This window comes from Meleagris gallopavo, chromosome Z, assembly GCF_905368555.1.
Source record: "Meleagris gallopavo chromosome Z, MGAL_WU_HG_1.1, whole genome shotgun sequence".
NCBI lineage: Eukaryota > Metazoa > Chordata > Aves > Galliformes > Phasianidae > Meleagris > Meleagris gallopavo.
In genome coordinates this window covers 22960121-22987077 of record NC_139435.1, presented here as the reverse complement: position 1 = coordinate 22987077, position 26957 = coordinate 22960121, and the positions used below count along the sequence as shown (strand labels likewise).

Genomic DNA, 26957 nt, shown 5'->3' with positions numbered 1-26957 from the left:
TATTTATTTCTTGAGTATGCTGTTGAACATTTTAGGTAAGATTTGTGGGGTATTGCTTTCAGAATTTGAAACAGTTATGTAAAATATGTGAAGAGCTAGCTGGAGATAACGGGAGATCTGTAAGGACATACCGTCTGCAAAGTATTTGAGTTCTAGTTCAGGTAGGATAGAATGGTTTTCTTCAGAATGCCTGATACGATGCCATGTTTTGGTTCTGGGAGAAAAGCAATGTTGATAACATACTAGACACATAATTGTCTGCTAGACAAGGCCATTCTGTCTAGAGCCAAGGCCATTTTCAGCAAAGGGTCCAAGGAGATGGGCGGGAACAGACTTAAGATGACTGACTTAACTGCTATATATGCTAATATATAAATGTCATAATTATTAATCTTTATCTTAGTAAATAGTTTTACCTCAACCCATGAGTTCTACTTCTTTTTTTTTATGGATTCTCTTCCCTTCTCACTGGGGAAGGAGGGAGTGAGCAAAGCAGTGTAGTGCTCAACCAGCTGCTGGGTTAAACTGCAGCAATTTGAAGGGTAGTTGAAGGACACGTTGTGGGCTTGAGTGAGTTTTGATCTCTTGAGGAATGTGGCTTCCTCAAAGGGTCCCAAAACAAAACTTTTTCTTCTGTTCAGTGATGTTTCTGGTAGTCTGTCCTTTGTGCTTTTTTGAATTTTTCAGTTCTTTAAAACATCCGAGTGTGGCATACAAAGAAAGTATCTTTTTCACATAAAACATTGAATTTAACTAATAATCCTCAGACTATGAATAGTTTTACTGTTATAAAAGGAGTAATTTATTCCTGAGAAACACAGCATTGCCTGCAATTTGTGTAGTTTCTACGTTGTCTTCTCTCAATAGATTTGATTCTGTAATGTTTTTAAGTGATTATTTCTGACAGTGAAGATCTTGTGTGAAATCTGTCTAATGTATGGACAATTACTATCTATCAATATAACTTCCAACAATAAAATACTATATTTTTCAAATTCAGGCTTGTATTTCCTGTGGCAGATCTTGGAAGTGCCACTCAGGGATATTGGTATCCCTGTCTTGGCAGCACAGTGGCAAGGTGTCATATAGTATTAGAGTGCTAGACTGAAACCACCTTTTTTTGAGCATGTTTGGTTCATCTCTTAAATGAGATGTAGATACAACATGCAGCAATATTACATAAGCCCAGACTTTTTTTTTCTCCTGACTTGTAGCATCACAGATTTCATCAGTTTTCTTAGCTTGGATATAGCATGCACTTTGAAATATATATATTAAAAATCTGAAAAAATCATTAGAAGAGTGCTCTATTTTTAGAGGCATATATTCAGTAAATTCCTGGATAGCTCCCCCTGTTTTGTCATCCCAGCAGAGAACATAAAACCAGACCAATCAGTTAGTTACAACTGACTTCTTTTGAAAGTTTTTGTCTCACTGATAAATGTAGTACTTCAGGCTTATGGAGAGATGTGCTTAAGGGATGTTCTTTTTAGCATTCATCTCTTGCCAGCCTATTGCCTTCAAGGAAGGTCATATTCATTTGCTTCTTTGCTCATTACAACTTTGACAGTGAAACACTGAAATAAAAATCTATCTAGTAAGTACAGTTTGGGATAGCCATGAAAAGCTTTGGGTTGAATTTCAAGATACAAGTACCTTGTAGTATTTGTCTGTCAAGATGAAAGACTATGGATGGATCTGTGTAGTAAAGTCTCTATAGAAACGGACAACTCAGTTCCCTTGGCCAACTGTTGGTTGTGTAAGATAGGTTATTATCCAGTGATGGCCAGAGGTCAGTGCAGTTCTTGCAATACCAGTCTGAGTAGTTAGTGTTAAGTCCTTACAAAAAGTAATTTCTGGCTATGTTTCTCTCTGCTAACGCCTCCTCAGTCTCATCCACGCTGTCAGTCAGATATTTCTGTTCCGTACCCAAATCCCCGGTAGCACTTGGAAAAACAACCGGTAAACACCATCTCACAGGTTGCAGTGGACCTCTGGAAGTCATTCTTCAACCGTCTAATCAAAATGAGTCAGTATACCACTTTGCTTAGCTTATCTTACCCTGCTGAATTTTGAATGTATCAAAGGATGGAGGTCTTATGTGATACTGCTGTGCAGCGTCTTCCAGTGCTTGACAGTTCTAATAGTGAATAGCTAGCTAGTTACTTGATAACTAGTGTGTGAATCTGGCATTGCTTTCAAAGCTGTCTCAGCGTTTTTAGTACTGGAAATCCTGTGTCTATAAAAGCCAAAATAACACAGGAAAAAAGAATATGCTGTTCTGCTTATTTATTAGTACTGTCCTGTGCACAAAGGAGCAAAATTGGTTCTGACAGATTTTTGGCAATATCAGACATTCACAGGTAGGCCAGTAGTCATATACAGAAGGAAGAGTTGAATGTACGCAACTGGCAAAAGGGCTTTCTGGCTGTGCAGCAGTTGTTCTTCCTCCAGTTGGGAGGAAGATGGTGTCTCATAACACCTCCAGGTGTTATGAGAAGATGGTGTCTCATGAGAATATTTTTACAGTACTTTGCCATTTTACGTAATTTTTCTGTGCAACAACTTGTGAATGCTTTACCACATGAAACTGTGAAGAACTTACTGTAAGCTAATGTTCCAGAAGGGATTTTATTGGGATTGTTTTGGACTTTCAAGATGAAGTTAGCTAAATTCTTAATTGAGCTGATTTTATAAGAGGTGGTAGTTAGAGAAAACCTGTGCTTAATCTGTACCTGGAAAGTAATACAGAATGAGCTTGTGGAATAACCTTCTAATAACTGTGTACAGAACTCTCAGTCTTATTGCTTTGTCTACAAGCTAATCAGCGGTTACTTTGACTTCTCAGAACATTTTGTTTACATGTATGAAGGAACACTCTTGAGTACCCTGTTTACGTTAAGGCTTAATTTCTGTTCTCCCTACTTTTTTGTTTGCCCTGTATGCGCTTTATTGAACTTCTGTTTCTCCACTAATTGCTGAACATTAGAAAAAACATTTGAAGGGAAAATATATTTGTGCTGCTATGAAGTAGATAAGTGATTCCAGGTAATATTGTACTGCAAATAGCAGTTTACCCTTCTCTTCTGTATTGTCTCATTACTGCTGGTGATGGTCCAGTAATGAAAGATCTTCGATGCTAGCAGGACTTCTGTTTCAGGCTATGCAGTCCTCCAGATTAGTAGTATTGTGCTAATGCTTGAGGTCATATTTATGGCTTCTAAGAAACTCTGGAACTTTAAAGCTTTGATTTTTTTCCAGGGCAGCTGGATATTCTGGTTGTTTGATTCTGAGTAGCTGTGGGACTTTTCTTCATTGCTTCTTAGCTTTGATTGGAGGTATAGAAATGAGTTCTTAGTTTAATAGGAAGAGTTAGTGCAACCTGTGTTTTAAATGGTTTCATGTTTACAATACTTTCTCCATTTACCTGCAAAAGATGGGTTTTAATGCCTGTGATGATAACACATAGAGTTAGTCTTTGAAGAATAAACTAGAAAAATACACTAAAGCAATTCTGAGCCTCCTCCATTGCAGGTACATTGGAATAATTAAGTTCATTTCCCTATATGCAAATTATGATAACACGAGTAATTATTATGATACAGTAGTGTACAAAAATGCGCGTGGTTCTTTCTGTTCTTGTTGAAGAAATCCTCTATTAACATAACTAGCTGTAGCTTATGAAGATGTTGGCCAGAATGTGATTTGTGTTGGAATTTTATTCTTAACTTATAGCAGTCTAGAAGATAGAGATATCCAGTGAGAAGTAATTAGTAGAAGCAGATATGTGATTTTTCTTTTTCCTCATCACCTCTGACTCTCTTACAAACTCTTCCTTCATTGTTTTCCTACACTGTGCACTAGCTGCAGCAAGTGATAATAAGTGATGAGTGTTCAATAGCATTACTCTAGCTTGAAGATAAAAGTATAGGAGAGTCAGCATCCATTTAGATGCCACCTGAGAGGAGACAAATCATATTGACTTTTTGCTGATTTTGAATTAAACAGTAAGTGTACAGTAAGTGTGCTCCTGGGGTTAGACAGCATTTGGAAACACAGAGGTTATTTCTAAAGAAAATTTAAAGAGTTTAAACTCTGGCAAGTAAGCATGAAACTCTAAGACAAGCTCTAAGGCAAAATAGTTGCCTTAACTGTTAACAGAATTAATTGAGAAACTTTCTTTCCTAGAAGGAAGAAGCTTCCACCATCTTTAAGGTTATAAGAATACGGATAGAAGTTAATGATGTAGGAAAAAGCTTGATGAATGATTTCTTACAAGTAGGAAATCAAAGGAAGTGTCTTAAACTTGAATACTCAATAAAATAGGCTGCAGAGCAGTAATAAATTGCCAGAATCGAGGTAGTATTTGGCAGAGTATTAAGAAAACTGGAATGGAAAGTTGCTAAAGTGTGAACTGGAATGTACCTCAGTTGGCCTTGCACTAGAGGAAAGAAAAGTGACAGCTGTCATACTTCAGAGAAAGCTTTTCATAGAATTCAAGATGATTCCATTTATTTATTGGCCAGGCAGAGGACAAAAATCTAAGCGTAAGAGGCTTTGGGTTTGTTGTTGTTTTCTTTCTTGCATTCTTATCAGACAGGGACAGTCTGTAAGTACAAACAACTGGGAGAACCCTGTATCTAATGACTGCAGCTTTTAAAAAATTCCCTCTTAACTATTTTTTTGTAACATTTCACTCAGCTGCCTCTATGCTGCAAGGTCTGGGAACCAGCAGCTCAAGAGACTGGAGTGAGTGAACTAGGTGCCAGTAGCTGTGGTTATGCCTCCAGGTAGTGATGTCCGCAGTATTAACTTGCTCTTTCTTCTGAGAGGGGAGGAATGGCACATTGTTGTGCGTATCTGTGTTTTACCATAGTCCTGTCAGTGTTCTGTGGGGATGTTGTTTAAGAAAGTTAGCGCCCTGCGTGGCTAGCTAGTTGGCCATATTAATGTCCTCAGAACGGGTGTGTATTTTTGTGGACCTTGAGTACGTGTTCAGCCTTGCTACAAACCTTTCATCAGCCTAAAACAGAGAGCCCTCAGGATACTGAGGTGGATGCACTGGGCTCTACCAGTAGGAGATTCCCCAGGTGGAGGGAGAGTCTCAGAGGAGTCCACAGTCTGAGACTGTTGGATGTGGTAGCAGTTATCCCTTGTCAGTTTATTTGCACCAAGATTCCAGGCTGCATATCCACAGCTCCAAATTACTATTTCTGTCTCATTTTTTCCATGGAGCACAGGCCTTTACCTCGGTTGCCAACTTTTTTCACAACTGTCCTTATATGCATAGTAAACAGCAAAAAGCTGTATAGGTGATTATAGCTAGCATAGAGTAGAGCCTGTATGTCTTCAGTGAGCATTAAAACCAGTTCCTTTACTTATAAGCATATGTAAGCGCTCCAGTCATTAGCAGCACTGCAGGCTGTTTCGATGATGTATCTTTAAAGGATAAGCATCTTTGAATTCATTGTTCAAATATTTTCTGGTCTACCAATCCAGTTTTAAACAGTATTACAGGTGCCTTTGAAAGGCTGTTGGAATCATTATGGAGACTGTAGGTGGTCCATCGTCTAGCAGACAGCTCCTATCAGTTATGCTTTCAAGGTCTTTAATTACTTCGGCTGCAGAGCTATAATAGTCATACTTCTGGGGGAGGGGGCTTCTTTAGCATTGTGCAGTTGTACAGCACATAATGTATGGAGTTTTTGTTCAGTAGGTTTTTGTGCAGAGTGTTATGTTTAAGTAGAAGATAAAACTCTTGGTAGTTACCTGGTTTTCATAGGATTTCTCGTGCAAAAGACCTTTTTTTGCTGTTGTTGTAGAATGCTCCAACATAAGGAGCAGCGGTATTAACAGTCTTTAACCAAATCTGTTATCCTAAAATGATGAATAATCTTTATAAGGATGAAAAGTTTAAGTCACTGATTATTTCTGAAAGAAAATGAGACCTCTGATATCTCTTTTTGTTAGAAGCTAATGTATAAAGATAGTTGTTTCCAGCATTTCAAAATTATGTTGCAGTATTACATATAGAGGTGGAATTTCCTATCATGCTGATTTCTCTTCAAAGTATTGAAGTGTATTTCAAAAGATGATTAGAAAAAGTGCATACAAAATGTACCAGATTATGATTTCCCACATTAGTGGTACTTAGTTGATTTCTGCTTTTTGTATTTTATTCACACTCCTCACCATATTTTTGTTACTGATTTTAGTCTTACTATTGTCCTGTGTCTTACAAGATCACAGAATAGCAAAGTCTTTTATACTGCAAGCTCTACACAAAGATAGGTGTGAATTGTACTTTTCTCCCCAAGCATATTAAAAAAAAAAAAAATCAACTGAATTTTTTATGAAAATGTAGCTCTACTATGATGTGAACTTGAGGCAATAGTTATTTCCTTGGTTTTGTAGTCATTGGTTAACATGAGAGATGTGAAAGCCAAAGATGTCAAAAAGAAATACAAAGAAAAACAGCTATCTGAGCTTTAATCCTGATCATCCAAAAAAATTTTTGTGAATTTTTTTTTTTAAATGGAAAATGACCAATACTTGAAACACAGGTACCTGAAACTAGGTGCTACACTAAGTGCTACTGGGATAGTTAAACAATGTGTTACGATTCCTGAATTTGAACATTTAATACAGTGGATTGTTTCCAGGTAAGCAGGTAGTTTAGGCCTTTGTTAAGTAGAAAGTTCTGGAAGATGTTACTACAGATGACATAATGTTTGAGCATGAGATCATTGGCAAATCCAACAGCTCTCATAATAACTGTCCTTTCCCATACCCATTTCTGAACAAAATTAGAATTTCATTTACTTTCTAGTAATCACTAAAATTCTTTGTGTTTGTGGAAAGTAGTGCAGTGTAAAAACAACCAAGCAAAACACTGCATCATAGAATATATTTATCTTTTTTGCTAGAGGTAATAAATATTGCAGGCAGCATATCAGATTTTCAGGTTATCAGTAACACTTCCTTTAGAACAATTGTGTTAAATCTTACTGACTTAATAAAAGGATGGTTATTAGAATAGGAGACTGTTTCCCTATAACTGTCTCTTGTATTCTTAGGCTCCTCCAGGAAATGTGAAAATGTCTAATGTACCCAGTACTCAGCCAGCAATAATGAAACCAACAGAAGAACCACCTGCTTACACTCAAATTGCTAAGGTTTGTCTATAAATTTCAGGCACTAGATTTCTTTTAAATATAATTATGTAACATGCTTCTGGAACAGTCTTCTATAAATAAGTATTGTTTTTCTGCTGATTTATGAAAATTAACTGTGCTTTAACATAAACAGTTACTTCATGCAATACGGAGTAACTCATATGCAGAACTGGAAATGCTTAATTATGTGAAGTAGGCTTAGAATATTTATTTTTGTACATAATCAATATCTAATGTTGTCTGTTTTGTTCAGGAGCATGCCTTGGCTCAGGCAGAACTACTAAAGCGTCAAGAAGAATTGGAAAGAAAAGCTGCTGAACTGGATCGCAGAGAAAGGGAAATGCAGAATCTCAACCAGCAGGGGGGTATGCATGAAAATTGTTTTTTAATTGCAGAATTTAATTTTTTCTAAACAACTGTTTTTGCTTTATAGTTACATTGTAAAACAGATCTAAAAAGTTTTTTATAATCTCTTCTGGAAAATTCATCTCCTTTGGAACAGTTCATACAATTCAGTAAAAACTGGCTTGTACAGTGCAAATTTTTACAGCAGTAATATTAAATGTGGCCTTTGTTATATATTAGCCTCAGCTGTCAGTTATTTTTATTCTAATCTCCAAGCAATTCTTTTTAATAGAAGTGGAACGTTTACAGGAGTAACCTCATCTGTAGAATGTCTTTTTTTTCTCCTCTGTATTTATAACTGTAGAACATCTCAGTTTTGTAGCATTTTCTTATCTTCTACTATGTTCTGGGTATAATATTTATGCAAATAGCAGAAAGAATGTATCTAGTATTAATCTTTGATATGAAACTTCAGAATCCATAATCAAGATCTGCATCTCATTTTGCTACAAATTGTAACTGTGCTGCTTAACACTGTCAATTTTCATACGGCAATTTCACAAATGAGAAGATGGATATATTCTCCTAACTGAACATTTAGCTGAGGATGCTATTCCTTTTCAGAAGGAATAAATTTAGACTGAAATTATAAGAATACCCCAAAACACTTTGTGCAAGGATGACTTTTGTGTGGTCTTTTCACTTGCATCTTGATTTCTGTCCATTTTATTTCCACATGATTCTCTGAGGTTTTATTTGTTCCTTTGGAAATAAAATTGTATATCTCTATATGTATAATCACATAGTAATTCAAATTCATTTTCTAGCATGTTGTATACCACTAAGATCATCTTACAAAAAGAGTCACATTCCCTTCATAAAACCATTTTTATTTTCTCTGTACGTACTCTTTTCATTGTCTTCATTAAATCTCTGCCTGTCCTCCAACATAATGATTGTTTGGTTTATTTTTGCATTTCCTTCTCCATATTACCCTTCATATAATTTCAGTAACTTGCATTGTTGGTCTGAATTGATTGCTTTATTCTTTTGTCTTTTGTGACAATGTTATTCTTTTTCATCTCTGTTTCAGGGAATAGAAGTCTAATACCTGATGTGTGTTTCAGAGTATTTTTAAGTAGTATTTATTGTTTTACCTGGTTCAGTTGTTGACGTTGAAGTGCTTAAAGAATGTGTAAGAAACTAGAGGATTACTCATGAAGGCTAAACAGAAATGAGAGCTCCTGAAGCTTTAAGGAGAATGCTGAGTTTTTAGCAAATGCCCAAGTAAAAGATGCTGCAAAGTGTGAATTGTGCATTGTGACTGAGAAAAATACTCTCTTCCTTTTATTTTTCTTTCGTGCTCTGATTCTAACTGCTTTGGAAATGCTGGAGGGGTGTCTTGATTGCAGGATAGAGCATTCTGTAATCATACTGTAGATATATGCAGCCACCATTCTGAATTAAATGCAAATCTCAGACACTCATCCTGTACAGCTGACCTACAGTTCTAAGATCTTAAAGCCTGGTAGGTCTGCTCAACTCCACACCTTTGGTCTTCTCTGTTCACATCTTGTGCAGTACTGCTTGTGAGCTGGCTGAAGTGTGCTGCTTCTTATTCCAGCTTGTTCATTTGGGTATGTCTTAAAAAAATCCATCAGTGTACTTTCATGAAGCTGGTTGGGATATCTTCAGTGACACGCCCACAGTACGAGTGCAGTTATGTTCACAGGTCTTGAGGTGAGGTAGTAATGTTGTATTGAATTAAATAAATCTGAGCTAGATCTTTGCTTATGATTCAGTACTGGAACATGAGTATCTTAAAATAATGATATATAAAATATCAAACCATCTTACTATGCTGTCTTGCCGTCTTAGTTGAAAACTCGTGCTGGGTTGTAAAAGCATATCAAATAGCATTATTAGTAACTTGAATTATTTGATTATATATCTGAGTTTTTCTGTTACTCTTGAAACTGAGAGAAACAATCATATACTGCCAAATAAAGATCGGAATTTTTATCAATATTTTTTATAGAAGAAACTTCATAGTAGTTTTTAAAACAAATGGGCATATTAATTGATTAACTTTTGTATGTTCTCATTATAAATCATCAGCTCTAAAAGCCTAGGTGAATAAACCTCCAATGGAAGAGGCAGACTTTCAGCAGATCCTCACTGTTTAGGAGTTCTGTGGACAGAACTGCCAACTTCATCGTATGTTGAGTGAGGAAAGAATTTATTTCATTGTAGAAGTATGTAAGATTTGCTAGCTTTTCTGCTAGGTGAAACACTAGTGAAGCTGTAGTTGATGAAATTTGCATGCAAAGCATTGTCAGAATTTCAAATAAAGATACATTTAATTTTGTCTTTAACTCCCCTTTTTGAATGTGGTGATTTACATATCTGTTGTATACAGGATTTGAAATGTGGTGAATGTTAGAATTATCTCAGCTGGATCTCTGAATCTGTGTGTGTTTATCCCAATAGATCAGCATGCAGGAATAAAAGGTTGTGTTGTCTTTGAGTCCTGACTGTGTCTGAAAAATTTATATAAAAATGTAATTAGTGCTGTAGGGGCATCTTCTTGTAGTTGAGAGAATTTTAATAGCTGCTTTTCTCAACTTTTATGGGCTTGAAGCAATACTTTGACTATAAACTGTATTGGGAACTAGTTAAAAGTTTTAGAGATAGCCAGATGTTAAAAATGCCAGGATTCTGAGAATTAAGATGGCATTTCTATCTCTGGCCTTTGTATTCAACAAAATGAGTAGGTGAGTATAGCACATCTTGGAGAAACGTGCATTTACAGGATAATAAGCCCTGAAAATTTGTTTTTCTTACCAAAGCTTACAGATTTTTTTTCAGTGTTTCTTTTCTTGGTCCTTTATAGGAACTATCAGGTGCTTGCTTAGGCATTTACATAGATAAAATAGATATAATACAGTCATTTTCTTGATCTGTCTGAATTTCATCGTATCTTATTTCTAAAATTTGTGTTAGGATTGGTAATAAAACTCTTGGGTTTTGGTAACCTTAGCTATCTATAATCTCTTTTTCTAGTATAGAGAGATTGAACTTGTATTATAATGTATTTTTCTGTTTTTTTTTTTTAATTATTATTTGCAGGTAGAAAAAATAACTGGCCACCTCTTCCTGAGAATTTTCCAGTGGGCCCATGTTTCTACCAGGACTTCTCTGTAGACATTCCTGTAGAATTCCAGAAGACTGTAAAAATTATGTACTACTTGTGGATGTGTAAGTATTTTTTTTTTTTTAAAGAAGAAACAAATCGCTAATTCAGACTTGATGATCACGCTTCCTACTTTGGTTTTTGCAACATCTGTGATGATATATTTTTAAAATCCAGAAATCAAATATTTAAATGAAACCTTTTTGTTAATTTTGACTTTAGAAACACTGAATTATTTCATAGAAACTTCCCTGGGGATAAAAGGTTTATCCTAAAGCAGTTTTGCATTATATATTGTATTCTATTTTAAATCTCATTATTATCATAAATCAATATTTGACCATTTGTTACCTTAGAAATAATTTTACTATTTTTAAAATCAATTTGTATATGAAGAAATTGTACATCTCTATATGAATAATACATGGTTCACAATTCATGGTTGGTGTTAGTATACTGTGATTTAAAAAGTGTAATATCCATTTGCTTTAATATGCATACTTACAATTCTGTGTAGTTTTAGTATTTTAGTATAATTTAGTATTATTATTCGTATGTTGCCCTCATTCAGACAGTGTGTTTTGAGGAAATGCTGAATGAACCAAATATATAAATGACATTCTACCCCTTTGCAAGGATCAGGGATCACCAAACACACCAAAGGACACAGTCTCCAAGTAGAGATCCTTCCCTTGTGGTTGCCAGCCCTTAAATGCGGTTAGGGAGGAATGGAGCTATGATTTATGCCTTCCAATCACACAGGTGAATTGCTTCCACCTGTGCTCTCAGGGTTGGCTATGCCCCCCACCAGGTGTGCTCAATCGCTGGTTCAGGCCGTGACCTAACAGTTCCCATACAGCTGTTAGTATGATTGAAGTATGTGTATGAAACTTGTAAAATGAGTAGTGAACATTAAATCAATTCCACCTCATTCAATTCATCAATTCCACACACCTGCTTGCTGTTTTCATTGCTGGGTCATCAATCATTAACATAAGTCCATTGTAGGTAGAACACATGATTAGTCATTCTCAAGAATCAGACAGGCATTTCAGATTTATATCAAAGGAAAGGTTAAGGGCTCAAGAATGTTAAGATGCTAGCTGTGGCCACTTTCAGAATTGGATTTTGAAAGTCCCGTGTTTTTTAAACACAAGTTCAGTTGGTCGGTAAGAATTTGAATATTGTTTTTCTTTTCTCCTTCTTACAATACATAAAGAAAGCAGTAATATAGAATTTCAAAATATATTTGAGTTCTGCACTCATAAGATTACTGATTTTCTTCTTAAGAAACTGTGGTTTTGAATCCTCTTTCTCTTGTCTTTCTTTAGATCTCCTACTCTCTGACTTAAGGATTACTAAGGAGGGAAATGAGCATAGTAAAGAAAGATAGATTATCTATTTGAGTCTAAAAAGAGATCGTTGAATACTTCAGGGCTGACTGCTTTAGGGTTTTAGGGCTGATATCTATGTAGTTTAGCTCATATCTTATTACAATAGCTACATTTCTTGGTGGAGGCAGTCACCACAGCAAACCGACTACTTTCTGCTTGTTACTGTACTTTCTATTCTATCCTCTTTCAGAACTTCCTGGGACTTTTAAGGCCTAGGTATAAATCTGGTACTGACTGCTCTGCACTTTGTAAAGTTGTTTTCCTGTCCTTTTTTTTTTTTTTTTTTTTAGCAGCTGTAAGAACATGTCATTTAGTGTGTTTCTGTGTTGGTTTGGTTAGTGCCAATTTTAATACTTTTTCTTGGCCATTGTGTATCTGAAGAAACTGTTTTTTTCCTGTTTCGGATCTGTGCATACCTTATCTCATGAAAATACAAACCTGCTTGTATCCTTATTCCTGTGAATTCATCCATATTTTCTCTGCTTCTACCAGAAGTCACAGTCATCTGGTTCCTTGATGTGGTTTTTTTCTTTGCACGCATCTTTTTTTTCCTCCTGGAAAGAGCCACCCTTTTTTCTTTTTTCACTGTGTGCTTTTTTTTTTTTTTTTTTTTAATTTTTTTATTTTTTGGACTATAGCGGTTACATGGTAATGGCTTCTGTCAGCTGCTAATGGTGTGTTTCTGTACTCTCTTTTTTGCTACCACTGCTGTTTTGGTGACTTGCAGATGAAATAGCAGTTTTCCTGTCTGTGTGGCAGTGGGCACTAGTTTTTAAATCTGTTTTTAAATGCTGCTAGAAGTGAAATATTTGTCTCTTGATCACTTCCTGACGCCAAACTTTCTTTGGCTCACAAGCCAGTTTTCTAGTTTCACTCCCCACAGCACAATTGCATGTGCAAAAAGAGCAGTGTCAATTTTCAAGGAATTTTTCTTATTTAAAGTTAAAAATTGAAGATCTCTTTAATCTTATGGAAGTCTTCATGGCATTTGGCTTGGTAATTTGTTTGAGCTTTTTCTTCTCCTGTGACAAGATTTTCAAAGCAAATGATTTAAACTACAGATGATGGTGGAAATATACTCTAAGGTGTCAAATTTTATTATATTTTTCTATTTACGGTTCTTTTGTCTCATCCATTCTGCTGTCTGAGGATACAATCAGTAGTGTATTCATCTGCACGGATGTTTTGTTTTGGCATTTCCTGATACCTTCAAGTGTGGGCACTTCATAAGCTCCTTCCAAGTGTGCTCTAGTGTTGCTGTCTTTATCATTAGATGATGTTTCCAAGTATGTAACTTACTTCTCCAGTGCTGATCTTACTTGTGTCATCTACTGTTGTTACAAAAGATGCATGTGTCCCCTTTAGTTACTTATTTATTTTTTTCAAGTGAGCTAGCATAGTTCACTCAACAGTTTTTTGTAGGTCATGTTTTCTAGAGTTCTGATCGTTTTGTTGTTATCTTACATATCTGCTATTTGGTCCACTTCAAATTATTATGGCATTTTTACTACGTAGCATCTAGAATTGGACAGTGTGGATTGGGTCCAGTATTTTAGCTGAAGTCTTAATGTGTTGTGTATAGAAAGAAAAAAAACTTCATACTTCTGATAGTATATGCTCATACTCCTGCACACTATTAACAATTTTTCCTTTTTTTGCAACAGCTTGGTGTTGTCCACTCATGGTTTTGTGGTGGTGGTGGTGTGTGGTGACTGTTTTAGTCATAAGCCCATTCAGGAAGAGCAACACATCCATGAGTTGTGTTGGTTGGCCAGTGGGCTGTGTATTGAGAGACATTCTTTGTTTTCTAAACTTCAGTTTGGGTGAATTTTCAAAATGAAAATTATCTTGTGCTGATCAAAGCCTGTTTTATTCCTATGGCAAATATTTGTCATTTTCAAGGTGCGTGTGCAGATGTCCCCCACTCCTTTCTAGAAAGAGCAGGACAGACAAGGAACAAAAGTCTAAGCTAAATTTTAAGCTGACTTGTGGCTTCAAAATTCTCCGTAGATATCTCATTCCAGTCAAGTCATTCTGTTAAAAGGTGGCAGCCCAGCTGGTTCCTGAGGAAAAAGCGTATTTTTTTGCCATGTAGCCCAGTGAGGACTTTATTGTCACAGTCACCAGATGAGTGCAGAGTTCTGCCAAAGACTGAAGTAATTCCAGCACTCAGAGTTGTCTTTGAAGAGGTAGAATATTTTTAGGACTGTTACACGGAACTTGGAAACACCTGCCTACTCCTGTAGTGTTTGTGTGAAGGCATTAGCTCTCAGAACAAATGCATCTAGTAACAAATGCTTCTAGTAATCAAGGAGATTTTCCTGTTTTCCAGTATTGTCTAGAAAGAAGACGACGACTACCACCTCATAGTTAGTTTTCTCATATTTATGAAAGTATAGTAAGAGTTTGTATCATTTGCTGTGCTTCCTGACGAGTAAACACCAGAATTCTAGCGTGAATTTCTTGGAACAGTGCTAAGATATATAAATGAATTAAGCTCACTTTATTTAAAAGTATGTTTTTCTGGTTTTGGTGACTCTGAAAGAGGGATTTTTCTGAGGAAGTTGTTTTGAGTTCCTTTATTTTTGGAGCAGTGATGTAGGCATTTTGTTTATCCACTTTTTTTTTTCCCAGTAAGTTGATTTAAGGCTTGCTTAAAGTACTAACTGAGAGGGAATGAAGGAAAAAGCCTTGAAGACTTTTTTCAGAATCTTTGCAATCTTACCAGTTCTTCTGTTGAACTTACCTTACAGTAGAATGACTAAAATATTTCTCTGGACTTAAGCAGCTTCTTGCAGCGTTGTTTGCATACGTGTTTACATATGTGTTTGCTGCACGTTTTACAGTGAGCTGGTAGAATCACTCCTGAATCACTGAGTATTGTTGAACAGACACAGAAATTCATTTTTATCTTCTGAGTATCCAGAAAAAAAAATAATTTCCATGCCAGATGCTATGGAAGTGTTTCATAATCAGATACTATGAAAATATTTTCATAATGTAGTATTTCTTACTACTGCTGTGTTTTTTGTTCCAGGAGTAAAGCATTTTTGAAATAACTGTCAGAATGCCAATGCATTTCCTTTAGTTGAAATTTTAATCTGTAACGTGATTTTTGTTTTATGGATCAATGTATTTTCAAACTAGGGTATTTTGCTCTACTACATGTAAGACAGATAGTTTTTGGTAAAAATACATTTGATGTATTTTATATTTAGATTATATGTTGAAAGTTCCTTTTAAATTAGAACATGTCTAATATATATGTCTAATAGAGCATGTTTAATATATTTTGCATCACTTGTAGCATTGTCTTTAAAAATATATGGTAAAACAGTGGACATGTGTTTTAATATTAAGGCTGATACTCTGTATTTATTTACTTGAGTTATTGTAAGAGAAAGTAAACAGCCTAGTAAAAAGTGCATATGTGCATAGTCAATATCTATACTAGAAGAATCACCCATTACTGCTGTAAAAACTTCTTTCTTCATCTTTTTAGTTTTAAGTGTTTTATCTTCACCATATACCTGTTAAGACTTGATTTCTTTCATTCAATGCTTTCACGTGGAAATGTGGGAATGTTAACTTTACCTGAAAGTTACAAAACTATATAAAAATCAGTTGGATTATTGCAGAGAGGATAATGTTTTATTTTCAGCATGTTTAGTTTTTTGTGTGTTACTTTAACAGTTAATCTTTTCATATATAACCATAATTTAATTAAGGCTTTTTTTTTATTTGTGCTTCTGCAGTCCATACAGTGACACTGTTTCTTAATATCTTTGGATGTTTGGCCTGGTTTTATGTTGATGCTACTCGAGGTGTTGATTTTGGATTGAGTATCCTCTGGTTCTTGCTTTTTACACCTTGTTCTTTTGTCTGCTGGTACAGACCACTTTATGGAGCCTTCAGGTAAAAACTTCATCTTGACTCGTAATACATTTCTTAAATATTCTACTTGTAGAAGTGCATTAACATTCCAGAATTTTTGTGATTAGGATGATCCTTTAATCTGACTTGATTAGAAACAAATAGTATGTTTGCCATTAATTTAATTTCTGTATTTGAAATATAAACAGCAGTACTTAGGAATATCATGGAACATCCTTTAAAATATTTACCGTTTCTACCATTGACATAGTAATAACTTCTTTTTATTGGGCTCGTAACAATTTTAAGCAAAATTCTCATTATATTTCTATCCCTTTGTGCCTGAGTAGATTTATAATTAAAGGTTCTTAAATTTTTGGCTTCCTAAATGAAATTAATGAAATTTACACTCCATGTTTTATTGTCTAGTGGCCTGAAATGCCTGAAGTTGTTGTGGACTGAGATTCTTAAGCTTGAGTAAAGCTAGTATTTAATCATCAAGTTCCAATTTTTTTTTTTCCAGCTTTTACTGATCTGCATTTGGTAGGCTTCACAATCTTGAAATGTATCAGTGTTGAAAAACAGAATGGTTGCAAAATTGAACTTTGTTTCAATCAACATGAGAAAATTTGAATTTTCTTGCTCTTAGAATTTTTTTAAAATTGATTTTTATATTGAACTGAATCAGAATGTTGTCAGATTAAATACACTTAAATTTTTAGAGAAAAAATGCAGTTTAGCATAATTTTTGGGCTAAATTACATGTTTCTTTTTGATAACCAGGGAAATGCTGTTGTACCTACGTATCTTTGAAGATTTGTGTAGCTTAAACTACGTTTTCTCCTGTCAACTTGTTTTTTACTAACAAACAGTAATGCCAGAATGCATGATAAATAATAACTGGTTGGGGTTTTTTTTTTTTTTTTTTTGGTTTTGTAGAAACCAGTCTTCTTGAAAGCATTAGAGAAGTGGTAGCTTTAACTAGCTATAGATCTGAGATAGTGTTGATTTATAAATAATTGTTATTCCTGATTTGCTGGAGGAATTCAGTGTCACATTCTCTTCTAGGGTTTTAGATCTAGTAAATCTATAGCATTTCTTAGTTCTTTGGAAGGCAATTACTCGACTTTCATACTTTCATTTTGTGCTGAAGAGCTGAAGGCAGTATTTACTGAACTGAAAGGATTGAATCAATAGTAATGAAAACATTGCCTCCACAAGAAGTGGAGCAAAACCGGATTGCATATTCTGAATTGGTGCCTTAACTAAGTGACTTACTTTATTTGGAACTTCAGGAGCAAGCATGTCGATTTGTCACTAGCTTTGAGATCTTCGTTGAGGCTTTATCTGTTCATTTGGATTTGCATTTTTTTTGGACAGGCTGTTGACACTTTACTCCTTGTCAAGCTGGCATTTTAGAATTTAAACAACAAATATATTTTGTATGTTTTGCTTTTAAACAGCAATTGCTTCAGTACTGTGATCTGCATTATGCTTCCATAATTCCAAATTAGATTTTATTTCCTATTCAAGTAAAAAATTTTTGTACAGCACTGCCAGTACTGTGAATCTCAGAGTTCTGTTCTGCATTCACTGTGGAGGAACTTCTGTGTTTACTTTTAGAGGCCCTGCTTTGTGCTGAACAAAACACAAAGGAATAGCACCTTGCTGTTATTTGCACCTCTTGAAGAGATGCAAGAGGCAAAGATACTGTATTAAAGAGGAAAACTCTTGTAAATAAAAACAAATCACAGAATAACCAGTACTTGAAGTCATCATCGATAATTCAAAATAGTTTTCATCTAGTAAATGCAGGTATTTTTAATAGTATAGTGGTTTGTCAAAAGTCACTTACTTCCTGGCTGCATTACATTCTTTTTTTTTCCCCCTCTTTCAGGAGTGACAGTTCATTCAGGTTCTTTGTGTTCTTCTTTGTGTATATCTGTCAGTTTGCTGTACATGTACTTCAAGCTGCAGGATTTCAAAGATGGGGAAACTGGTGAGTATTCTGTTTTCTGAGTATGACAAACATATTTGATATAGCACTTGCAGTGCTTTGGTTTTTTTTTTTTTTTTAATATATATACATGTTGTTTTCACTAGAATTGTTACAGTTGGCACTCAGAAAACCTTAAGTGAAAGATATCTCAGGAATGTGAGGTACTTCTGTTACTGGGCTGTTCAAAGTTTTGCTGTTTAACATACAGAAATCTGAACTACTTTTATACTTTCTCCTATATTTTAGTGGTATGTGGAGGTGTTACATGATTAGAATAAGGAAAGAAAACACAGAGAAAATTAGGGTAATTTAAAAATAATAGTATGCTGTTTGCTTTTTTTGTTATTGTTGTTAGTTATTTGTTGTTATTTCACGTTTACCACTTGCTAATGAAATTTACTAAAACTTGCAGAACAAGTCATTGTGGTGTTTGGGTGCATATAGTGGTCTATAGAGATTGTGGAGTCTCCTTCTCTGGAGATACTCAAGAGATACTGTAGGATTCACCTACCTGTGCAACTTACTATAGGGTATCTGCTTTCGCAGAGGGTTTGGACTCTTGAGGTCCCTTCCAACCCCTGCAATTCTTTGTGATTCTGTGTGATTTTTGATATTGTTTGAAAAGCTCAAATGTCTAAGACAACTGTGTATTCTGTAGCAGTTAATTTTTCTTTTTGCGGCATGTTAATGCAAGGCTGCTCTGAAATTAATCTCTCCTATTTTGTTATGTTGGCCCACATCAGAGGCTGATGTTGGTGGTACGGCAGTAGAAGTTGAAACTTCCCACCAGTATTCTGTTACATTTTGTTGTTGTGTGACAGATGGCAGCAGAGGGGCAGTCTGGCAAAGTGGCATCTGACACGGAAGTGTGTATGGTGCAAAGGTGTGTCGTTGAATTCCTCTACATGACACTTGCTGAATGTTTATAGAGACCAAATAGTGGATGTGTGCACAGTGAGGAAGTGGCAGTGCATTTCATCAATGGCAACAGTGCCAGCTGGTCACCTCCATTGGGGTGCAGATTTTACAAATGTGGTAAGCAGATCTTGTTCATGACTGGTGAAAGTGCATAGCTAAAGATGGTGACTGTGTTGAAAAATAATGCTTTTTAGCTAAGAATTTGCCCTATCAAATAGTGCTGTACTCCTTGTATCTGCTGTAGTTTCCATGGAAATGAGTAGGAGCTATCACTTTTTGAACCATCTATGTATATAAGCTTTAATTTGAAAGTCCACCGAATCATAGAATCACCAAGGTTGGAAAAGAATTCCAAGGTCATCCAGACCAACCATCCACCTACTATCAATGTTTCTCTACTAAACCATAGTACAACATATAAACTTTTCTTGAACACCTCCAGGGACAATGACTCACCCACTTCCTTGGGCAGCCCATTCTAACTCCTGACCGCCCTTATGGAGAAGTTTTTTCTAACATCCAACCATTCCCTCTAGCCCTATAGCTAGTTAGATGGGAGAAGAGGTCAACCCCTATCTCATCACAATTTCCTTTCTGGTAGTTGTAGAGAGCTATAATGTCTCCCCTGAACCTCCTCTTCTCCAGACTAAACAATCCATGTTCCCTTGGCCGCTCCTTGTAAGACTTGTGTTCCAGATCCCTCACCAGCTTTGTTGCCCTTCTCTGGACATGGTTCAGGACCTTCATTTCTTCCTTGTAGTGAGGGGCCCCATACTAATCACAGTATTCAAGGTGTGGCCTCACCTGTGCTGTGTACAGAGGGATGATAACTTCCTTGCTCCTGCTGGCATCACTGTTTCTGATACAAGCCTGGATGCCATTGGCCTTCTTGGCCACCTGGGCACGCTGCTGGCTCAAGTTCAACCAAGAATCAACCAACATCCCCAGGTTTGTTTCTTCTCCACGGTCTTCTAGCCACTCTGCCCCAGGCCTGTGGCATTGCCTGGGGTTGTTGTGGCCAAAGTGCAGGACTCAGCATTTGTTGAACTTCATCCCATTGGCCTCAGCCTTGAGATCCAGCCTGTCCAGATTCCTTTTCAGGGCTTTCCTATCCCCAAGCAGATTGATACTTCCTCCCAGCTTGGTGTCATCTACAAACTTAACTGAGGGTGCACTCAATGCCCTCATCCAGGTCATCAATAAAGATATTAAACAGGACAGGCCCCAGTACCAACCCCCAGGGGAACATACACTTGTGACCACTTACCAACTGGATTTAATTCCATTCACCACCACTCTCAGAGCCCGACTCTCAAGCTAGCTCTTTACCCAGTGAAGAATGTACTTGTCCAAGCTATGGGCTGCCAGCTTCTCTTGGAGCGTGACTGTGGAGTCAGTGTCTAGGCTTTCTGAAGTCTATGTAGACTATGTCAACAGCCTTTTCCTCACTTTTCCTTATTTATCAGGTGGGTCACTCATAGAAAGAGGTCAGGTTGGTCAAGCAGAACCTGCCTTACATGAACCCATGCTGGCTGCGCCTGATGGCTAGTTTTCCTGTGCCATGCGATCTCACTCAGGATGATCTGTTCCATAACTTTCCTTGTCATTGAGGTCAGGCTGACAGGCCTGTAGTTTCCCAGATACTCCTTATAACCCTTCTTGTAGATGGGCATCACATTGGCAAGCCTTCAGTCCTCTGGAAAACCTCTTTGGTTGACTAAGAATGTTGATAGATGTTGGAAAGCAGCTTGGCAGTAACCACTGCCAGCTCCCTCAGCATCTTCGAGTGTATCCATCTGACCCCATGAACTTCTGATAGTCCAGGTGCACTAGTAGGTCTCTAACTGTTCTTACCTGAATTGTGAGGAGCTCGTAATACTTAAATTTCACATTTAAAAGTTATTGGAAATTGTAGTTACCATACCTGCAAAAAATCCTCAGCAAAACAGAGCTAACTAAAAGCATGATTGCAGTAGCCAGTTGATAGCATGGAATGCTGTGACCGGCAGTGCAGTATCTGGGTAATGACATTTTTCTATATCAGTGATATTTTGCAACTAATCTGCAAAGATTTGTACAGCAGCCAAAACAATATTGCTTTAGAACTGGAGCATAATGAAAAGTCCTGTTTCATTATTTTTTTGCTCTCAAATTTATTGTGTTCCTTTTTCATAGGTACCTTGATTGACATGAGAAAAATAAAGTAATTTTGTAGGGACCACTCTCCTAGTGTGTGGAATATGCTTCTAAGGATCATGCTTTGTAGGATGAGTATAAAAAATAGCCAGATCAGAAGATGCTGTTTACAGTTGAGATTTTGGGGATTTGTGGTAGAGTCCATTTGGGCATAGGGAATCAGAGCAGTATGAAACAGGTAGAGGAAAATTTTAATATTTTGAAGATTTACAGAATTTATGTGCTCTCTTAGTTTCTATCTTGATGTTCTATTTCTCTTAAGGCAGCCTGCTCTTTTGTGGTTTAAAGGTTTGGTATTGTTCTTCACTGTTGATTTTTTTCAGTTAAAAAAAAAAAATAATAATGTTTAAAGTAGAGAATGAGTATTTAATCTGACTTTTCTATTAATTGATTTATTAAAAACATTTCTACTTTAATAAATTATCATATTAACACCAATTGAGAAACTTCACTCTGTGGATATAGCTCAGTAAATCCTCCTACATACAAGATGTATGTATAGCATATTTTTGTGTTGTTTTTAAAGAAATTTTAAGAGTTTTTTAAGGGGGCATTTTCACAAAGTCATGCAGTTTTAAATTAGTCTGAAATGATGGTATGACCAAAGGTAACAAAGATTGATAAGCTACTCTCAGATTTCTTTAATTTCTTGACTTGTACTGAAGTTTTCCTGTTAAAGTAGGAATGCAGCTGTAAAAACTGTCTGTAATACAGAAATGTTCTCATTGGTAATTTTTCTGAATTTCCTTTCAAAAATTTTTGGAGTTGACTAGAACCCGGAGTTTATCTAGCTTCCCTCTGACGTGGATGAATGGTTCCTCTACTGTTCAAGTGAAGTTTAATGTTTTTTTTTTTTTTCTTCCTTCAGTGGATGGATTTCATCTCTTACTGGTCTTAATAAGAGTATTCCTGTTGGCATTATGATGATCATCATAGCTGCACTTTTCACAGCATCAGCTGTTATCTCATTAGTTATGTTTAAAAAGGTAAGTTTTTCTGCTTTCTATGTTTGGCCTGGAATTTGTTTGAGAGTGGCACACTGTCACAGAGTAGGAGTTGATTATGTGATATTCTTGGGAGGTCTGCTTTACATATTAACAACTGTAGTACTAACTACCTTACTCCTATGGTTAATGATTTTCACATACCGAAGCTCTTCTGTCTCTCAGACATTATATCAGAAATTTTAAGCATAGCCTTATGAGATGTCAACCTCTCATTATTTCTTTTCTCCTTAAATACTCAGATACAGGAGAAAGAATCAAGAAAAATGTAGAACAGGGTTGGTTTTTTGTTTGTTTTTTTTTTTTGTCTTTCTGCCACGTGCATCTGCATTCTTTCAGAAAGCCTGCAGACTCAGCATGCTCAGATGTGACATGGTATAGCTTCACAGATGAAAAATTGTCACATTTCTAACCTAGGAAAAAAGTTATAACATCAATTTATCTGCTGTGTGTAGATGGAAATGGCTTTATAATACTATTTAATAACTTTATCAAGTATTTAAAGACTTGAGTGAATAGGAATCTAAAATTGAGATCTGATTTTAATTCAAGTAAATAAAGTTTTCTCAGGATTTTATTTTTGTACTATAAGTAATGCTGTAATGCTGTATTGTTTGAAGAGTTTGTAAGCCATATGGTTATCATCTCTGCTTATTATGCAGACCTTTTAGGCATCATGCTAGCAGATGCATATCTACATTGCTAAGTTATTTTGAACTATACTCAGTAATAGTTTAGCTTAATAGATTCTTATAAGCATGTAAATTAGAGAAACTTTATTCTAAAGATTGATGTAGAAAAAAGCTTTTCAGATTGTTATTGCCACAGTGGCACTACTTCTTTGGCTTTGTTTTCAGCTTCTTCTTTTAACATGTACATTCACTTCCAATGTGTATGCTGAATTGTAGACAAATTGAGACATAAGTTTTTGCAAGCCATGTTCCTGTATAACGCTAAGGGTACAGCCTGTTTTGCATACTTAAATACATTGTTTTAGAAAGTGAGTATTACACAAGCTAGAGACCTTTTGAGAGACCCCTGTGAAAGTGTAAGTAACAGAAATCTGTGTAATCAAACTGTACAGCAGGGCAATCAAAACTTGTAGGACCTTGTGTAGTAGTAGTCTGACTCATTTCCAGATCCTTCTAAACATAAAGTGAGATTTCTCTACTACACAGCTGTCCTTTGCTATTATTCTACCAATGAAATGGAAAGTTCATAACTTTCCCTGCTTTCACACATTCCTAGGTTCATGGTCTCTACCGCACAACTGGTGCTAGTTTTGAGAAAGCACAGCAAGAGTTTGCAACAGGAGTGATGTCCAACAAAACTGTACAAACTGCTGCAGCCAACGCCGCATCGACAGCAGCAACCAGTGCAGCTCAGAATGCATTCAAGGGTAACCGAATGTAGAGGAAATGAAAGAAATTGTTGCGGTTCTCTTTGATTGTGCTTTATTTTCAGGTCATTTATTCTGTTTCCTAAAAGCCTAGAATAAAATTAACACAGCATGTTTGTCTTTTCTTCAGCTGTGCATGGGTAAAATGGGAAATGTTAGTTTTGTTCTATTATAAATTTATTTATTTTGAAACTAAATTCTTTGCCCTTCTTTTAAAAGTTTCTATCTATGATGTAAAGCCCTCTGTATTTTATGGGAGATAAATCATTTCAACAATTGGTCTCATAATGAACAATGGTATATAATGATCAAATAAATATATTAGGAATTTGATAAATTCTTCAAATTTTTTAGGATAAGTCTTTTGATATAAACCTGTGAGTTTGCATGAATGCTGTTGAGTTATCTGATCATACTTAAATTGTGTTTTGGTACAAAATTTACTTGCACCACTTTATAGCATTTGTTTGTGTCTATTTTCATGGAGTATTCTCTTCCTGTGAGAAATGACAATGATGCATAAACATTCTTTGTAACGGAATGTGTAATGCAGTGTACAAGTTAAGAAAATTAGCTGATGGTTACAATCACAGACATAAATGTTATATACTATGTTTTTTATTTCAGTATTTCTTTCTTGAGGTAATAATTTTGCTGGAAAAGAACAGATATTGATGTTTAGAACACTAGTTTCTTGTCTAGCTCTCCTCATTGACCTGCAGTGGTATTTTTGTTTTGGGGATTCTTAGATTTTTTTATTTTTTTTTTAGTGTAGATTTGTGTTTAACAGTGGTACTGAATCTCTAGCCTTGTCAGTCACTCTGTTTACTGCTTGTCCAAAAATATAAATACACAGTATTTAATTTTCTTACAATAATATTGTCTAAGATCAATCTTTTTAAGCAATGGCATTACAGATACTTGAATGCATTTTAACATAACACAGCCATCTCTGTGATTTACGCTTGGAAGTAAGAGCTTCCTGTTTCAGACTGAAAAGTGAAAACTATTCATCTTTCACAAAGTCATTGAGCTGAAGGCCTAAAAGGTTGAACGGTTGCTGTGGAACAGAACAGTCAGTAATAGGCTGTACCATCATAATGTTCTAAAGTTTAATCAGGTCTCTTATTGTAAAGTGATGGATTTGTCCTTTGAAGGTTACTTAGAGTTCCTTGATTTGGCTCATGAGCATAATATTTGAGCATAATAAAGCTTTGTTTTAGAAAATGAAAGCAGAACGTCATCCCATGACCTGTAGTGTAATTTTATTGTGGCTGAAATTTTTTCAGCTCTTAATGTGAATCATTTTTAGCAAGATTGAGCCATAAGTTTCTGAGGCCCCTCCATGCTGACCGATTAAATCTTTCTCATACAGTGTATTTATAACAACATAAAGTTTCTATTTTTTAGTGCTATTAATTTAATTCCTTGATGAGTACTACCATTAGCTATAGTAATTAGTCTTCATTATACTGACTTCTTTAAATCCTTGAATTTGGATAAATGTAGCAGTTTCACCTACACAGAAGTTAAATAATAATAATATACTATCATCTAAATATTCTTTGCATCACAATGTTAAAAGCGATTTAAATGTTCTATCTAATAGGGGCTCTAAAATTTTACAGTAGTGAATAGGTTAGCATTGAACTTAAATTTGTGTAAGATGTTAAAAAAAGCTTTCCAGACAGGTCTTCATTTTCTGCTGAGATCGGGGATTACACTTCTAGCAGCTATACATCAAAGTTGTTCTTCTCAAAATCCTTTAAATTTGACTTGGCATATTATGTTTAGGAGCTGCAATATGGATTATTTTGAATATAAATTTAGGTAGTTATCTTGGATCTCCCTTGGATATGAATCCCAGGGACATAATCATTGCTTTAAGCTGAAGAATGCATAATAAAATTACCTGAATATAATGAGGAAAAGGTATAGATTTAGGTATAAAAACCTGAATTTGGCAGGCATATTTTGCCAAATGTTTAAATGTTCAATGAGAATGTTCAGTGTATGCTGGGTGTCGATTTGTAATGTCCCGGGCTGAATATATAGATCTAAACCTCATAAGCAAAATTTAAGAGGCAGTTACGTGAACTTTTAAACCAGAAATCTGGTTTGCAGTCCAAAAGGAAGGAAGAAGTTTGAGTTTACCTTTGGCAACAGAAGGCTGATGTTGGTTAAAATACTTTTACCCAAAAAAATGAGATTTTAGCCTCTTACTAATTACCAGACTATGGCACCCACTTGTCATTTTGTAGTATTGTGACAAATTGAGTACAGAGTATGAAGTTTAAACACTGGAATGTCAGTAGTCATTGATACGTAATATAGGAGTATTTATCATGGGGATGTTTGTATATTTTGTAAATTACTAACAATGCTCTGTCATCCTGGTGAATGTCATGATTCTCTACAAATACACTCCTTCTGTCCCTCTGTTGCATGTCTGAGCTGTTCAGAAGTTTTGTATATTTATTGTATTAACACGGTGTCACAGAATAAAAAGAAGAAACTTTTTTTCCGGGATTTTTGCTCTGTATAGTTTTGAACAAAATAGTTTTTTCTTTCAGAATTCAGGATGACATACAAGGCGGCTGATCTATGTAAAAATCTCACTTGCTTTTTCTAATTCTGTACATAAATGCTTTAATTATGCTGAAATGGGAAAGTTGCCCACTATTGAAATTATACATTAGGATAATCATAATAGCCAACTCAAATATTATAAGAAACATTCTCAAATACTTGCACAGCCTGCTTCCTTGTGCTATATAATTAGAGAGTTAAAATCTAAATATGTTTTGTCATTACTGAATGAAATTCTGTGGCTATCCAGTGAATCCTGAAACATTATTGAAAGTAAAATGAAGTTGCTGAAAACAGCATTGGTTTGGTACTGCTTGTTTTCCTAATTTCAATTGAGTTGACACGTGTCACTGCTGTGTCTTGGTCTTTTATTCATTGGGCACTGCCGGTCGTTTTTTTCCTATGATGTCACCTGTAACACCAACTCTTTTGTACTGAATGTATTTCTGGGTTTTATTTGAATGGGAAACAAAAAAAAATGAGCATATGTATACCACTGTGATGTCAACAGAGAGAACGGTGCTCAGACATACACCCAGGATTATTTTGGGAGAGGATAGCAGGTAAGAGACTTCGAAGATGCTGGCACATGTGTACATCATTAAGTAGTGAAGGTGTTCATCAGCTTGGCCTGTGTCTTTGTAGCTTAACGATCTCGGATGGCAGTGGCAGCGTTAGAGGAACTGGTTTTGAACTTCACTACACACACCTTACATAAGGGACTGTGTGTAGGCACACACCTACTTTGAAATCCACAGAGGTGTTTAAAGTAGTGATACACTGAGTGCCACCTGTCCCTGGATTTGTTTGGGCTCTAGATTTCCGAAAGTCAAGGAAAATGCTTCAGATCTTTCACCATGAGCTACTTCTTG

At 35.7% G+C, this 26957-nt stretch overlaps 1 protein-coding gene across 2 annotated transcripts in view; it reads left to right on the top strand.

Moving 5' to 3' along the window:
- SCAMP1 (secretory carrier membrane protein 1) overlaps positions 1-26025 on the top strand; it is a 40638-nt gene extending 14613 nt beyond the window's left edge. Inside the window, exons 1-8 of one of the 2 annotated variants that reach the window (XM_085214510.1) lie at positions 17-35; positions 7077-7175; positions 7429-7540; positions 10650-10778; positions 15863-16022; positions 17878-17979; positions 21962-22079; positions 23346-26025. In XM_085214510.1, coding sequence (XP_085070636.1) covers positions 7098-7175; positions 7429-7540; positions 10650-10778; positions 15863-16022; positions 17878-17979; positions 21962-22079; positions 23346-23510 — 864 coding nt within the window. In that variant the 5' untranslated portion in view covers positions 17-35; positions 7077-7097 and the 3' untranslated portion in view covers positions 23511-26025. Of the gene's footprint in view, positions 1-16; positions 36-7076; positions 7176-7428; positions 7541-10649; positions 10779-15862; positions 16023-17877; positions 17980-21961; positions 22080-23345 lie in introns of those variants that run through there. The other variant, XM_085214509.1, reaches the window with a different exon arrangement.
- The last annotated feature ends 932 nt before the right edge of the window (positions 26026-26957 follow it).